Source organism: Haliotis rubra, unplaced genomic scaffold, assembly GCF_003918875.1.
Source record: "Haliotis rubra isolate DU_JTF1 unplaced genomic scaffold, ASM391887v1 Scf602, whole genome shotgun sequence".
Taxonomy (NCBI): domain Eukaryota; kingdom Metazoa; phylum Mollusca; class Gastropoda; order Lepetellida; family Haliotidae; genus Haliotis; species Haliotis rubra.
This window is the reverse complement of record NW_025767305.1, coordinates 366,384-381,387: the sequence shown is the minus strand read 5'-3', so window position 1 is coordinate 381,387 and position 15,004 is coordinate 366,384. Positions and strand designations below refer to the sequence as shown.

Below are 15,004 nucleotides of genomic sequence, written 5' to 3'. Positions count from 1 at the left end.
TAACCTGATTGTATGACTGAGATAGTCTTTGATATCTAATTACTGGTACTGGTACAAAATTTAAGAGTAGGGGGCGCTTTTGCTGTAACGAGAAGTCCGTGTTGTACCGAATTTAGATACTGTTGAATTTTGCGCCCTGTCAACTTGACGATTTCACGCACCTCTACGTCTGCGTGCAACAGCTGTGGTGACTCTTACACACCTCATGTGTGTACTTTGTGCTCAAATTCGATTCTACGGATATTATTTTCTACATTTTGGAAAAGTGTTTTGTGACCTAGTGGCTTCAAAGTGTAGTGAATTCAAATTGAATCGGATTCGCTGGCATGTTCGCGAGTCTGCTGACAAAGAGCCAGATTTGTGGTGATATTTCCGAAAGGATGGATCAGGACACGAGGTGTACCTCTGGCATAAACACGGTAAGGTAATTAATTATACTTTAATAGACTACTTTAGATCAAGCAGTGTAATGGATAAGAGGGATCATGACTAAGCTTAAATAACTTTTTCAACGATATTATACATTTAGAAAAAAATATGTTGGGCTAAACAGAACGGTTTGCAGATTCTGTAGATCTAATTGTGTTTTACTACCGCTAAATTTGAAACAGTACAAATTTCAAAATATCATTTTGTTTGAATTGATAACCCAACTGTTTATTTATGTGGACGGAAGGCATTAGAATCTAAAATTTCTTCGGCGTTCGATGTTAATGCATCCTCCGTTACCGGATCAAGATCGAGTGGCGATATCGTTGACGAAAGCTGATGATAGATTATAAGTTGTATCTACGTTACTACTACTTCCTACCACCCCTTGCTCTCCATCACCCCGCCTATATGCACGCACGCGCACACACGCAAAATCGGATTCGCGACAATTTTATACTTTATGGTAAGTAACTGTTGGTCTACGTCATCGTAGTCGTGATCATCATCATCATCATCATCATCATCATCATCATCATCATTGCCATCATCATCACCAACACCATCGTTGTCATTGTGTCATCGTCGCGGTCATTATTATGTTACTTTTAGCTGACGGACGTAAACGGTAACTTCACTACTTCAAGTGGGGTGGTGGGGTAGCATAGTGGTTAAAGCGTTCGCTCGTCACGCCGAAGACTCGGGTTCGATTCCCCACATGGGTACCATGTGTGAAGCCCTTTCTGGTGTCCCCCGTCGTGATATTGCTGGAATGTTGCTAAAGCGGCGTAAAACTACACTCACTCACTCACTTCAAGTGGGCGCGATGCAAACAAACCCAAATCAGAACGATATATATTTCGATGTGACCATCTTTTCTACCATATTCTACTCTGGAAAACGTTTGTCGTCTGTCTGAACATCGAAGGAGCACGTGTAGGTTTGTGTTTTTGTCTTCCGACACAATGTGAGCTGGTATTTGTCGAGGTGCGAGACAGACGATGTCACCAAGTTCGATGCTCAAGCATATGCACAAGTAACGAGCCTCGTATTGCGTTATGTTATGTTTAAACTACGTGGCAGGCACTTTAAACAACGTGTTGTTTCCTCTGTCGTCGATTGAAGGATGTGCGTCATGCATGATGTAGAACACATGGCCCTCTGTGGGACGCACGGAACACGGCGGCCTGCATGTGGACCGGCGCCGGGGTGGGGATGTGTGGGACAGCCCCAGGGTGGGGATGTGTCGGGGAGCTGAAAGGATGGGTGTCATGATGGCTGTGACGGTGCCGGGGTGGGGATGTGTCGTGGAGCTCAAAGGATGGGTATCGTGATGGGTGTGACGGTGCCGGGGTGGGGATGTGTCGGGGAGCTGAAAGGATGGGTATCGTGATGTGTGGGGCAGCGCTGGGGTGGGGATATGTCGGGGAGCTGAAAGGATGGGTATCGTGATGTGTGGGGCAGCGCTGGGGTGGGGATATGTCGGGGAGCTGAAAGGATGGGGGTCAGGTGTGACGGTGCCGGGGTGGGATGTGTGGGACAGCGTCGGTGGCGGGTATCGTGATGTGTGGGGCAGCGCTGGGGTGGGGATATGTCGGGGAGCTGAAAGGATGAGGGTCATGATGGGTGTGACAGTGTGACACACACGCACGCACGCACGCGAGCACACACACACACACACACACACTCCATTCAACTTCACGATAACTTTCTCTCCATATTTTGACACGCCGAGACACCGGTGCATGTGTTCAAATCTATGCTAACCCAACTTAAACAATATTGAAATCTGAAGAACAAAATACACGTCCCGAATTGTCCCGGGTGTGTCTCATACAGTCAGAAGTCTATATTCAACAAGGAAGCGGCACCGTGGCTTACAACGGCTGCTTGTTGTATGGCTTCAATATAGCTTCTTGCAGGCCAGTTCCTTCTCGAGACGGACATATGGTCTGTGTATGTGGATCATTCCGAAGCAAGTGGCTGACTTCCAGAGAAACCAAGTGTTACTGTTCTATATGTCTCCGCGTGCGTCTCAGCATGGCCAGCGACTGCTGTCCAAACACCAGGCAACGCTTATAAAGGTGCGGCAGTGGATTTGAACTTTCACCGGCCATTTTTTCATCGACGTCCAACACAACTGGACGCGCGCACCTCATGCCGAGAAGGTTATTGACCCCGCCGGTACCACATTTTCAGCCATGACCAGAAGTTTTTTTGTCGTCTGCTCGGTGCCCGGATTACGTCTGCTTATGTGATCGGCCGCTGTGGTGATGTAACTGGCGAAGGATGACTTTTGATCCTTGCCGCTTCCTGCTGAACGGGAGGAACGCGATGAGATGACACTATGTCAGTAGAATCCCCTCGGATATACGATAGTGAAAGAAACAGCTGGGAGCTCCCCCCGTAACGCTGAGATAAGGTTCATTGAAGAGGAGACTCGCTACCAAGTAGCTACGGCCTGTCAGATAAAGCAGATAACTCGGAGTGGAAGGGCTCAATAGCTGATACAAGCGTCAGTTTGCTAACGTGATGGATGTATAAACATTCCTAATAGCCGCCTGGACTGTGTTTGGACAGATATGTAGAAAAGTAGGGCCAACATTACATCTGTGGGCAACAGAAGCGATCGAGACAGATAGCAGACGACCATTTGAGACACGAGCAGACGATATCATACTGGTAGTCTTTCTGGTATAACGTTTCACAGTGAGTTGACTGAAACAACGCCAGGATATACGTGTTGTGCTTGAAGCCACACCGGAGTCAGTAACGCTGATGCTGTGCAGATGATGTGGGTGCATACATGTGCAGGTGGTGCGATGTAACGCGCAGTGCTGTTTCAACGAGGTGCAGACTCCCAACTCCAGAAGGATACTCGGCTGCATCTTCCCCTGTTGCCTGACCGACTGGACAAGTTCTTGTACCCAAACAGGTAAACAGACCAGCATGTTTGACCATACTCCCTCAATAGTGTTGCTGTTACAGCCTGGTTGGAACATCCGCACAGTGTCGGGTTTCTGTTATAAGCACCCCTGTGACCCCAATCTCGCTATCTGTGAGCCAGATTCGCTCCTCCTTAGTGTAATAGCTGCACTCCAACCTCGGAAACACACATAAACGTATATGATCAGATTAACCTCATTGTCGATTACTTTCTTCAAAGCAAATCATAGACTGCCCATGACGGGATTTCCAGTTCTTATATTGGTAAATTCTAGCAATGAAACCAATCAGTGTAATTACGTTATGATAATTATGGATTAAACAGTATCCCCATGATATGGATTCTTAAATGTATTAGAATTCATAGCTCCGATTAATTATGTAAAAGTGTACAAATAATGTACCAGATAGCATAGAAATAATCTGCTACCATATATACAACTTCAAACAAATCTAGATGTCTAGATTGTCCTAGGCCATTATATACATTTGTATTGGTACATGTATTGTTGCTCTGACGTATTATGTATCTTGTTTAAGTGGTCTATAGAATATCGTTACTGTTTCTATATGGAAAGTACGTTTGTGCAATAAAATATCTTGTATCTTAAAACAGAAGATACATTATCAGAATATGTTAATGACGATAACCCTCTTACTCCTAGCACTACAGTGAACGTTTGTGAAATATTTGTAGCGTTCATTCACAAAATTATCCCAGACAGATCATGTATGACCCACTCGGTGACACAAAGTAGATCTTTCATATTAGATTAAAATACTTGCCATATGTATATCAGAAACAACCAAACTACTGTAAATTTAAGTCCCTGTTATCAAAAAATAATGAAACACTTTTAAGAAATTTGTGTAAATATATCTTTCAGCTTTAAAATCAGGCAATCAAACTCCAATAAATTTTCTTTAAACCACGCTTTAAATGTTTAGCAAGGTGTGTATATATGTTTCCATAAACATTCACGGCGGACAAGAAATCTATTTGAACCAGATTATTGATATGTATGCCCTTTTCATCTATATTTGTAAACAAATGTATGTATGTTGTATTCGAACACCGCTTAACTTGACTTGACATATTACTGATTTCGATAAGAGTAATTATTATGGGTTGCAGGTGTATCAATTATTGTAGTACAGCCAAAAGTATGGCGTCATCAGGAGAAAGCACTGTAGAGTAGGGAGAAACCAAAATAGATCAATTATAAATAGCTTCAAGTTCCTGTGTGGATGTCATAGGGTATTACCTGGACTGGATGATTCTATTCTCACTAATACAACTGGCGTATATGAAATAATACACCCGAGGTGACACGAGCAACGAGTTTAAGTAACTTTACGGTAATATACATACTTCTACATTGCTCCCATTCTGATATGGCTGCAGTCATCAATATGTTTTTATGCATGGTATTTTCACGTAATTTACTTCTTTCAAAGACCAAGGGCAGGATTTGTATCAGGTCTCTGATAATGTGTTTTTTGTCATGGGGACGTTGTACAAGTCATATTCGTGCCATTTGTTTGCAGAAAATGTCAATGTTTTGTTTTTCTTTTCTGTTATCAAGTATCATTACAGTACGCACAATTCAAAACGAACTGTTTCGATATGCAACGAAGCGAATATTAAAAGTTGCAAACTGGAGGTGCAGAGACTGTTCCGTTGCTATTTTGAATTTATTGAATGTATATTTTTGTATTTATTATATTTACTAAAATATAAATCAAGTCCAGGTCAAACTAATTCAGATCTCCTGTCGTCGATTAACATGGAAAGGTATAGAAAATATAGTACACATATTGTAAAGAATGGCGACAGGTCGGTACTAACCACACACAGCACAGAAGTGTTTGATATGATTAATCTCGGTAACTTTCGGAGAAACATGTGTCAAAGTCATCGCACACATGTTATCAATCACACATGTTATCAGTGGCCGCTCCAGATAGCTTGGGCTAAACTGATAACTCTAACGTACCAGCATCGCCCGAAATTGTAACCCCCCAACCCACCCCACCCTCTCTCTCTGTCTCTCTCTCTCTCTCTGTCTTTCTCTCTCTCTCTCTGTCTTTCTCTCTCAGTCTGTCTCTCTCTAGGTCTGTCTGTCTGTCTCTTTTTTTCTCTCTCTCTCTGTCTGTCTCTTTCTCTCTCCTGTCTGTCTGTCTGTCTGTCTGTCTCTCTCTCTCTCTCTCTCTCTCTCTCTCTCTCTCTCACGCATACACACACACACACACACACACACATCTTATACTTATTTGCCCTACTGTTGCCCCCTGATGTTGGCCTATTTATATTCACCGACGTGCTATGTTAGTGTACATGTGTGTATGTATATTCCTACTCCATGCTGACCGTATAACACATAACCTTTAACGTCATGGGCAGCAATGAAATATATTGCAACATTAATTTCAATATCTAACTCACGCGCTAAATGCAGTGTTACGTTTCAAATAGTAAGCGTCCGCCCGGGAGAGCGGAAGGTCGCGGGTTCGATCCCCGACCGCGTCATACCAAAAAACGTTAAAATATGGTACTTGTTGGTCCCTGCCTGGCGTTCGGCATTAATGGGTACAACAAGGACTTTTCGGGTCAGAGTGAGTATAATGTGTCTGAGTGGGGTATTCATGCTTAACTGCGGCATGGTATCTCAGTGGGGTAGCACTATAAAACCAGCCTCAGTCTGGGCTAGTACAAGCAGCCACACATACACACGCATGCACGTCGTCATATGAGCGAAATATTCTCAAGCACGACGTTAAACCCAATTTCACCTCACCTCACCTCAAATAGTAATATTGGTTATTGAAACTACACATCAGTTCATCATAGTATATAATATAGATACATTATCAGAATATGTTAATGATGATAACCCTCTTACTGCTAGCACTACAGTGAACGTATGTGAAATATTTGTAGCGTTCATTCACAAAATTATCATGTATGACCCACTCGATGACACAAAGTAGATCTTTCATATTACTGATTTTGATAAGAGGACTGACTGACTGAGTTTGGTTTTACGCCGCTTTTAGCAATATTCCATCAACATCACGGCGGGGGACACCAGAAATGGGCTTCACTCATTGTACCCATGTGGGGATTCGAACACCGCCCCTTGATAAGAGGAATTATGTGTCAAAGTATATTACTGGGTTGCAGGTGTATCAGTTATTGTAGTACAGCCAAAAGTATGGCGTCATCAGGAGACACTGTAGAGTAGGGAGAAACCAAAAATAGATCAATTATAAATAGCTTCAAGTTCCTGTGTGGATGTCATAGGGTATTACCTGGACTGGATGATTCTATTCTCACTAATACAACTGGCGTATATGAAATAATACACCCGAGGTGACACGAGCAACGAGTTTAAGTAACTTTACGGTAATATACATACTTCTACATTGCTCCCATTCTGATATGGCTGCAGTCATCAATATGTTTTTATGCATGGTATTTTCACGTAATTTACTTCTTTTCAAAGATCGGGAAGGGCAGGATTTGCATCAGGTCCTGATAATGTGTTTTTGTCAGGGGACGTTGTACAAGTCATATTCGTGCCATTTTGTTTTGCAGAAAATGTCAATGCTTTTTTTTCTTTCTGTTATATCAAGTATCATTACAGTATGCATAATTCGAAACGAACTGTTTCGATATGCAACGAAGGAATATTAAAAGTTGCAAACTGGAGAGGTGCGAAGACTGTTCCGTTGCATATTTTGAATTTATTGAATGTATATTTTTGTATTTAGTTATATTTACTAAAATATAAATCAAGTCCAGGTCAAAATTAATTCAGATCTCCTGTCGTCGATTAACATGGAAAGGTATAGAAAATATAGTACACATATTGTAAAGAATGGCGACAGGTCGGTACTCAACCACACACTGCAGCAGAAGTGTTTGATATGATTAATCTCGGTAACTTTCGGAGAAACATGTGTCAAAGTCATCGCACAACACATGTTATCAATCACACATGTTATCAGTGGCCGCTCCAGATAGCTTGGTCTAAACTGACAACTCTAACGTACCAGCATCGCCCGAAATTGTGCCCCCACACACACACACACACCTCTCACTCTCTCTCTCTCTCTCTCTCTCTCTCTCTCTCTCTCTCTCTCTCTCAGGCTCTCTCTCTCTGTCTTTCTCTCTCAGTCTGTCTCTAGGTCTGTCTGTCTCTTTTTCTCTCTCTGTCTGTCTGTCTCTTTCTCTCTCCTGTCTGTCTCTCTCTCTCTGTCTCTCTCTCTCTCTCTCACACACACACACACACACACACATCTTATACTTATTTGCCCTACTGTTGCCCCTTGATGTTGGCCTATTTATATTCACCGACGTGCTATGTTAGTGTACATGTGTGTATGTATATTCCTACTCCATGCTTACCGTATAACCCATAACCTTTAACGTCATGTGCAGCAATGAAATATATTGCAACCTTAATTTCAGTATCTAAATAACGCGCTAAATGCAGTGTTACATTTCAAATAGTAAGCGTCCGCCCGGAGAGCGGAAGGTCGCGGGTTCGATCCCCGACCGCGTCATACCAAAAGACGTTAAAATATGGTACTTGTTGGTCCCTGCCTGGCGCTCGGCATTAATGGGTACAGCAAGGACTGGTCGGCTCGGAGTCAGTATAATGTGTCTGAGTGGGGTATTCATGCTTCACTGCGGCATGGTATCTCAGTGGGCTAGCACTATAAAACCAGCCTCAGTCTGGGCTAGTACAAGCAGCCACACGTACACACGCATGCACGTCGTCATATGAGCGAAATATTCTCAAGCACGACGTTAAACCCACTTTCACCTCACCTCACCTCAAATAGTAATATTGGTTATTGAAACTACACATCAGTTCATCATAGTATATAATATGGCGCTTGTGTACCTGTAATACTGCGTCCGGTATTACAAGAAACATGAGAAATAATTTGAATAATAATAATTTTATGGCGCATGGAATTCGGCGCATGTCTACACGGAATGTATGTAGCGACGTCTACTGGTTCAGCTCTTCTAAATATCAGTTTCCTGTCCGACTCCAGCTGAATCGAAACATGTACCAGATAACGCTGTACTTACAACAAGAGACCATTATATAGTCTGTTATAACGGACGGAAAGAGACAGCAACACTTGGTGAATCATAAACCAAACCAGCACTGAACATCTGTCTACCTATCAATAATAACGCTGGTCCTTCCAATAATTTATCTTGACATGCGTCCCAACATCTTACCGTAATCCCTGTCTCGTTTTCCGCTCAAGTCTCAAGAGGCCTCTGTCCTCTTGCTGTTAACTCGTGCTTGTAACAATCGTCCCACGCGCCCGTAGCTTACTTTTTAAGTAATCGAAATTAACAGAAATGAAAATTTGTGAGATGTTCCTGAAACATCCGAACATTAGGCGCTCATTCTTGAAAGTATGAAAACATGTGTCGCCAATTTCAAACCTTGGTAAGTTTAACAGCGTAACTGTTGACGCATCTTAAGGCGATGTAGACCGAACGTATTTCAACACCACGAGAACAGATATTTTCCAAATATGAATTTAAAATCTCAGTTCATGTGATATATTATTAAAATTCATTTTCACATAAGAATTCTATTCAAACCTTCGAGCTTTGTTTAATGACTTGGAATGAGCACCTTTGGATTAACAGTCATTAGAGAAACCAAACACACGCCCGTAAAGTCAGTTTAATCTTCACCAGCTGTTGATAATTAGCTGAGAAGTTGTTTAATGGCTGTAATTGGGTTTCCGGTGATGCTACCAATTATATCTGTTGACCTCCAGATGTAGATAGCCACGGAACAAAGAACGTTTCCTGATACACGTAGGTGGCTAAGGAACAAAACACCTTTCTTGATACACGTAGGTAGCTAAGGAACAAAACACCTTTCTTGATACACGTAGGTAGCTAAGGAACAAAACACCTTTCTTGATACACGTAGGTAGCTAAGGAACAAAACACCTTTCTTGATACACGTAGGTGGCTAAGGAACAAAACACCTTTCTTGATACACGTAGGTAGCTAAGGAACAAAGCACCTTTCTTGATACACGTAGGTAGCTAAGGAACAAAACACCTTTCTTTGATACGTAGGTAGCTAAGGAACAAAACACCTTTCTTGATACACGTAGGTAGCTAAGGGAACAAAACACCTTCTTGATACACGTAGGTGGCTAAGGAACAAAACACCTTTCTTGATACATGTAGGTAGCTAAGGAACAAAACACCTTTCTTGATTTCTTGATACACGTAGATATACGCTAAGGAACAAAGCACCTTTCTTGATACACGTAGGTAGCTAAGGAACAAAACACCTTTCTTGATACATGTAGGTAGCTAAGGAACAAAGCACCTTTCTTGATACACGTAGGTAGCTAAGGAACAAAGCACCTTTCTTGATACACGTAGGTAGCTAAGGAACAAAGCACCTTTCTTGATACACGTAGGTAGCTAAGGAACAAAGCACCTTTTCTTGATACACGTAGGTAGCTAAGGAACAAAGCACCTTTCTTGATACACGTAGGTAGCTAAGGAACAAAACACCTTTCTTGATACACGTAGGTAGCGTAGGTAAGGAACAAAACACCTTTCTTGATACACGTAGGTAGCTAAGGAACAAAGCGACTTTCTTGATACACGTAGGTAGCTAAGGAACAAAGCACCTTTCTTGATACACGTAGGTAGCTAAGGAACAAAGCACCTTTCTTGATATAAGGAACAAAGCCCCTTTCTTGACATACGTAGGTAGCTAAGGAACAAAGCAGCACCTTTCTTGATGTACGTGGGTAGCTAAGGAACAAAACACCTTTCTTGATACATGTAGGTAGCTAAGGAACAAAACACCTTTCTTGATACACGTAGGTAGCTAAGGAACAAAGCACCTTTCTTGATACACGTAGGTAGCTAAGGAACAAAACACCTTTCTTGATACACGTAGGTAGCTAAGGAACAAAACACCTTTCTTGATACACGTAGGTAGCTAAGGAACAAAAGCACCTTTCTTGATACACGTAGGTAGCTAAGGAACAAAGCACCTTTCTTGATACACGTAGGTAGCTAAGGAACAAAGCACCTTTCTTGATATACGTAAGTAGCTAAGGAACAAAGCACCTTTCTTGATATACGTGGGTAGCTAAGGAACAAAGCAGCTTTCTTGATACATGTAGGCAGCTAAGGAACAAAGCACCTTTAGCTAAGGAACGAAGCACCTTTCCTGATACACCTCGGAAGTAAATGAGGTTTGTACGTAGCTTTAAGCCCCAAAAAGGGTTTACCTAATTGTTAGTCCCCAAGACCCTCGACAGTAAGTTGAATAGTCCAGCTCAAGTCTAGAATCATATGGCAAAACTACGTTGCCTCAGCGAATATATGTTCTTGGTTCCAATTGGATTTCTTTGTAGATATATACATATATTTTGAATAGGATAACTTTATTTCAGGGGCTAAATGTATTTTTAAAAATTTCAACTATGAGCCTATTTATGTTATATTTTTGCAAGACAATTCTTGTAACAATGCTCTTTGTGGCAACCAATTCATTCCATATTTCAGAATACTGAAACATGTATCCTGGATTTCCAGAAGAGTCTTACGGAAGGTATATTGAGACACGTTGTGGCGCCTGGGCTTGGACCACACGTGTAAACGATGCACACCGAGTGACGGTCTCATTGTCTCATTGTCTCACTTACTGGAGACCACTGCCCACATGTTGCGGCTCTGTACGTCCTGAGCACAGCCCTCCATTGTTGGATTTGCCAGGAAGCGCTATATATCGCTGTTTTACACGCGTTGCTTGTACAAATATAATCTCAAAGTTTGCGATTTTCAACAGTAACACAAGTCAACCAGCTTGCATCAGTCTAGATGTATGTGTTTTGATTCAAGTCATATACAGGAAACATCTCACATACTATCGAAAATATTAAGGGTATCATAAACAGATTGGTGTTAACTAATGTACGATGACTTTGATAAAAATACTATAGCATCCAACACAGTAGGGTCTATATATGAGTCATATACCAAAGTCATATATACTGTAATATGGGTCTGGGGGGGTTATATATACTGTAATAGTGTCTGGGGGTATATGGAGCTATAAGAGTTGTTTCCTATATATCCAAGTTATATACCAAAGTTATATATACTGTAATAGTGTCTGGGGGTATATGGAGCTATAAGAGTTGTTTCCTATATATCCAAGTTATATACCAAAGTTATATATACTGTAATAGGGTCTGGGGGTATATGGAGCTATAAGAGTTGTTTCCTATATATCCAAGTCATATACCAAAGTCATATATACTGTAATAGTGTCTGGGGGTATATGGAGCTATAAGAGTTGTTTCCTATATATCCAAGTTATATACCAAAGTCATATATACTGTAATAGTGTCTGGGGTATATGGAGCTATAAGAGTTGTTTCCTATATATCCAAGTCATATACCAAAGTCATATATACTGTAATAGTGTCAGTTGGGGTATAGTGTCAAGGGAGCTATAGAGTTGTTTCCTATATATCCAAGTCATATACCAAAGTCAAAGTTATATATATAGTGTCTGGGGGTATAAGGAGCTATAAGAGTTGTTTCCTATATATCCAAGTTATATACCAAAGTTATATATAGTAAATAGGGTCTATATGGAGCTATAAGAGTTGTTTCCTATATATCCAAGTTATATACCAAAGTCATATATACTGTAATAGTGTCTGGGGAGCTATAGAGTTGTTCCCTATATATCCAAGCATATAAGAGTTGTTTCCTATATATCCAAGTCATATACCAAAGTCATATATATACTGTAATAGGGTCTAAGGAGCTATAGAGTTGTTTCCTATATATCCAAGTCATATACCAAAGTCATATATAAGTGTAATAGTGTCTGGGGGTATATGGAGCTATAGAGTTGTTTCCTATATATCCAAGTCATATACCAAAGTCACACATACTGTAATAGGGTCTGGGGGTATATGGAGCTATAAGAGTTGTTTCCTATATATCCAAGTTATATACCAAAGTCACATATACTGTTATAGGGTCTGGGGGTATAAGTGGCTATAAGAGTTGTTTCCTATATGTATCCAAGTTATATACCAAAGTCATATATACTCGTCTCTATTTTCTACCAACACGAAGCTGACATGGTGGGATTCGAATAGAACGCTGTGTTCTATTCAAAATCCTGCCGTGCTATAAAGGAAGATAACAATATGCACGATTTGATTAATAAGTTGTTTTTCAATAAGAAATATGGATTTGTGAACAAGCTGTTATAGTAATATTAACATTGTTCCCATGCAACATATTATACAATACAAATTTTAAGGTCCGAACATGATTCATTCATTCATTCATTCATTCATTCATTCATTCATTCATTCATTCATTCATTCATTCATTATCAGACAGGTTAACAACTGCGTGTAGAACAGAAGTATGGTGAAAACAAATTCATGTGATGAATTTGTATTTTCATCTAGATCTACTAGATGAACACACGTAGGAGTAATCGGTCAGCTACAATTTGGTGTGAACGAATAGTTGATGGAACTGAGGGACATATTAACTGGTGATACGTTTTCATTTACAATTGTGGGAACTTTTGGGGTGAAAATGGGATGGTATAGCTGTGAAGTAGATGAAGTTGGAATTCCATACCTGACAAGTGGGTAGAAATGGAATGCCATTATTGAAAACTGGATGAAATTGGGATACTATAGATGGAAACTGTATCAAATTGGTGTACTATAGATAAAAATGGGATGAAATTGGGAAACTGTACATGAGAAGTGGATAAAAATTAGATTCTATATCTAAGATGCGAATGACATTGGGAAACTATAGATGAGAAGTGGATGAAATTGGGATGTTATAGCTGAGAAGTGGATGAACTTGGGATTTTATAGCTGAGAAGTGGATGACATTGGGAAACTATAGATGAGAAGAGGATGAACTTGGGATACTATAGATGACAAGTGGATGACATGGGGATGTTATAGCTGAGATGTGAATGACATTGGGAAACTATAGATGACAAGTGGATAAAATTGGGATGTTATAGATGAGAAGAGGATGAACTTGGGATACTATAGATGACAAGTGGATGAAATTGGGATGTTATAGCTGAGAGGTGGATGAACTTGGGATTTTATAGCTGAGAAGTGGATGAAATTGGGATGTTATAGCTGAGAAGTGGATGAACTTGGGATACTATAGATGACAAGTGGATGAAATTGGGATTTTATAGCTGAGAAGTGGATGAAATTGGGATGTTATAGCTGAGAAGTGGATGAACTTGGGATACTATAGATGACAAGTGGATGACATTGGGAATCTATAGATGAGAAGTGGACGAAATTGGGATGTTATAGCTGAGATGTGAATGACATTGGGAAACTATAGATGAGAAATGGATTAAATTAGATTATATAGCTGAGAAGTGATGAAAATGGTATGTAAGACTTGGGAAGTCGATAAGAATGGATGCTGGAACTAAGAAGAATCTGAGAGTTGGGGAGGGAGAATGTGAAGATGTGTGTGAGTACACTCGTGTCTGGAAGACTAGGTGAATCAGCAGTCCGCAAAGAGGCATCGAGAATACGACTCCACCAGTCTACAAAGTCAGCATTAATGCCTGCTGTTTCCCACACATTGTAAGAGATTGTTTAGAAAGCAGTTTTAAAACAACATTTGCTGAAATGACAACACACGGGCACTGTGACTGACAAACCTGGGTTAATTGGCGAGGTTTCCGAGTAACAGTCAAATAGGGGAGCAGTGTTCTTCCCAACATAGTTTGCCGTGATTTCAGCACCACCGATCCCACAGGTTGTCTCTCTCTGACCTCTCAACATGCCCCATACAATGAATGAACGAATGAATGAATGAATGAATGAATGAATGGATGGATGGATGGATGGATGGATGGATGGATGGATGGATGGATGGATGAATGAATCCCTCTCAATGGATAGCAATTAATAAGAAATACATTTTCGACAAACCACAGTATATTTTTTCATCCATCCTTCTCTCTATCCACATCTATGTTAATTTTACATTTTTTAAGCGTTAACTCGTCGCTCCGAAAGACCTGGGTTCGATTCCCCATAAAGGTGCGCAGTTTGTGTCACAATTGCAATATAGCTGTATAATTCTAAAACTGTCTCAATGCAATCTAAGCACACTTTCTTAGCACACAAGCTTATCACGTTTCTAATTTCTAATTCACACGTTTTTTTAAAATTAATTCCACTTCCTAGTCTTAAATTAATAAAACTAAAACAATCTATATTAGATTACTCCTGTTAATACAGCCAACCTTTCTTGTATGAGGCTCATGAACCGAACGTACAGATGCAATAAGCGTCAAAGATACAAAACCAAAACAGAAACATTCTTCCTCAAATTGTTTCTGTTTCAATGGCCACTAACGTGTATTTGCATATTACATGCAATTACGTTTCGGTAAGAGCGTACCTGTTGTGCGTTAGTCACACACAAACGCCAATGTTTACTGGAATATTTGCTTGAGCAAAGGTCAATCCTGAGCTCCTCGCGTAAACACAACTTATTGTAACAACAAACA

General features: G+C 40.6%; 2 protein-coding genes across 3 annotated transcripts in view; one reads left to right on the top strand and one right to left on the bottom strand.

Moving 5' to 3' along the window:
• Positions 1 to 1,501: 1,501 nt before the first annotated feature.
• Positions 1,502 to 2,050, bottom strand: LOC124255534 (protein TRACHEARY ELEMENT DIFFERENTIATION-RELATED 7A-like). The gene has a single exon (XM_046689469.1). It carries the CDS (start codon positions 2,048 to 2,050, stop codon positions 1,502 to 1,504), a length of 549 nt encoding a protein of 182 aa, XP_046545425.1.
• Positions 2,051 to 2,711: 661 nt separating this feature from the next.
• LOC124255546 (carbohydrate sulfotransferase 15-like) overlaps positions 2,712 to 15,004 on the top strand; it is a 63,455-nt gene continuing 51,162 nt past the window's right edge. The window contains exon 1 of one of the 2 annotated variants that reach the window (XM_046689483.1): positions 2,712 to 3,364. The gene's annotated coding sequence lies outside the window, so the exon portion shown is untranslated. The remainder of the gene's footprint in view (positions 3,365 to 15,004) is intronic. The other variant, XM_046689488.1, reaches the window with a different exon arrangement.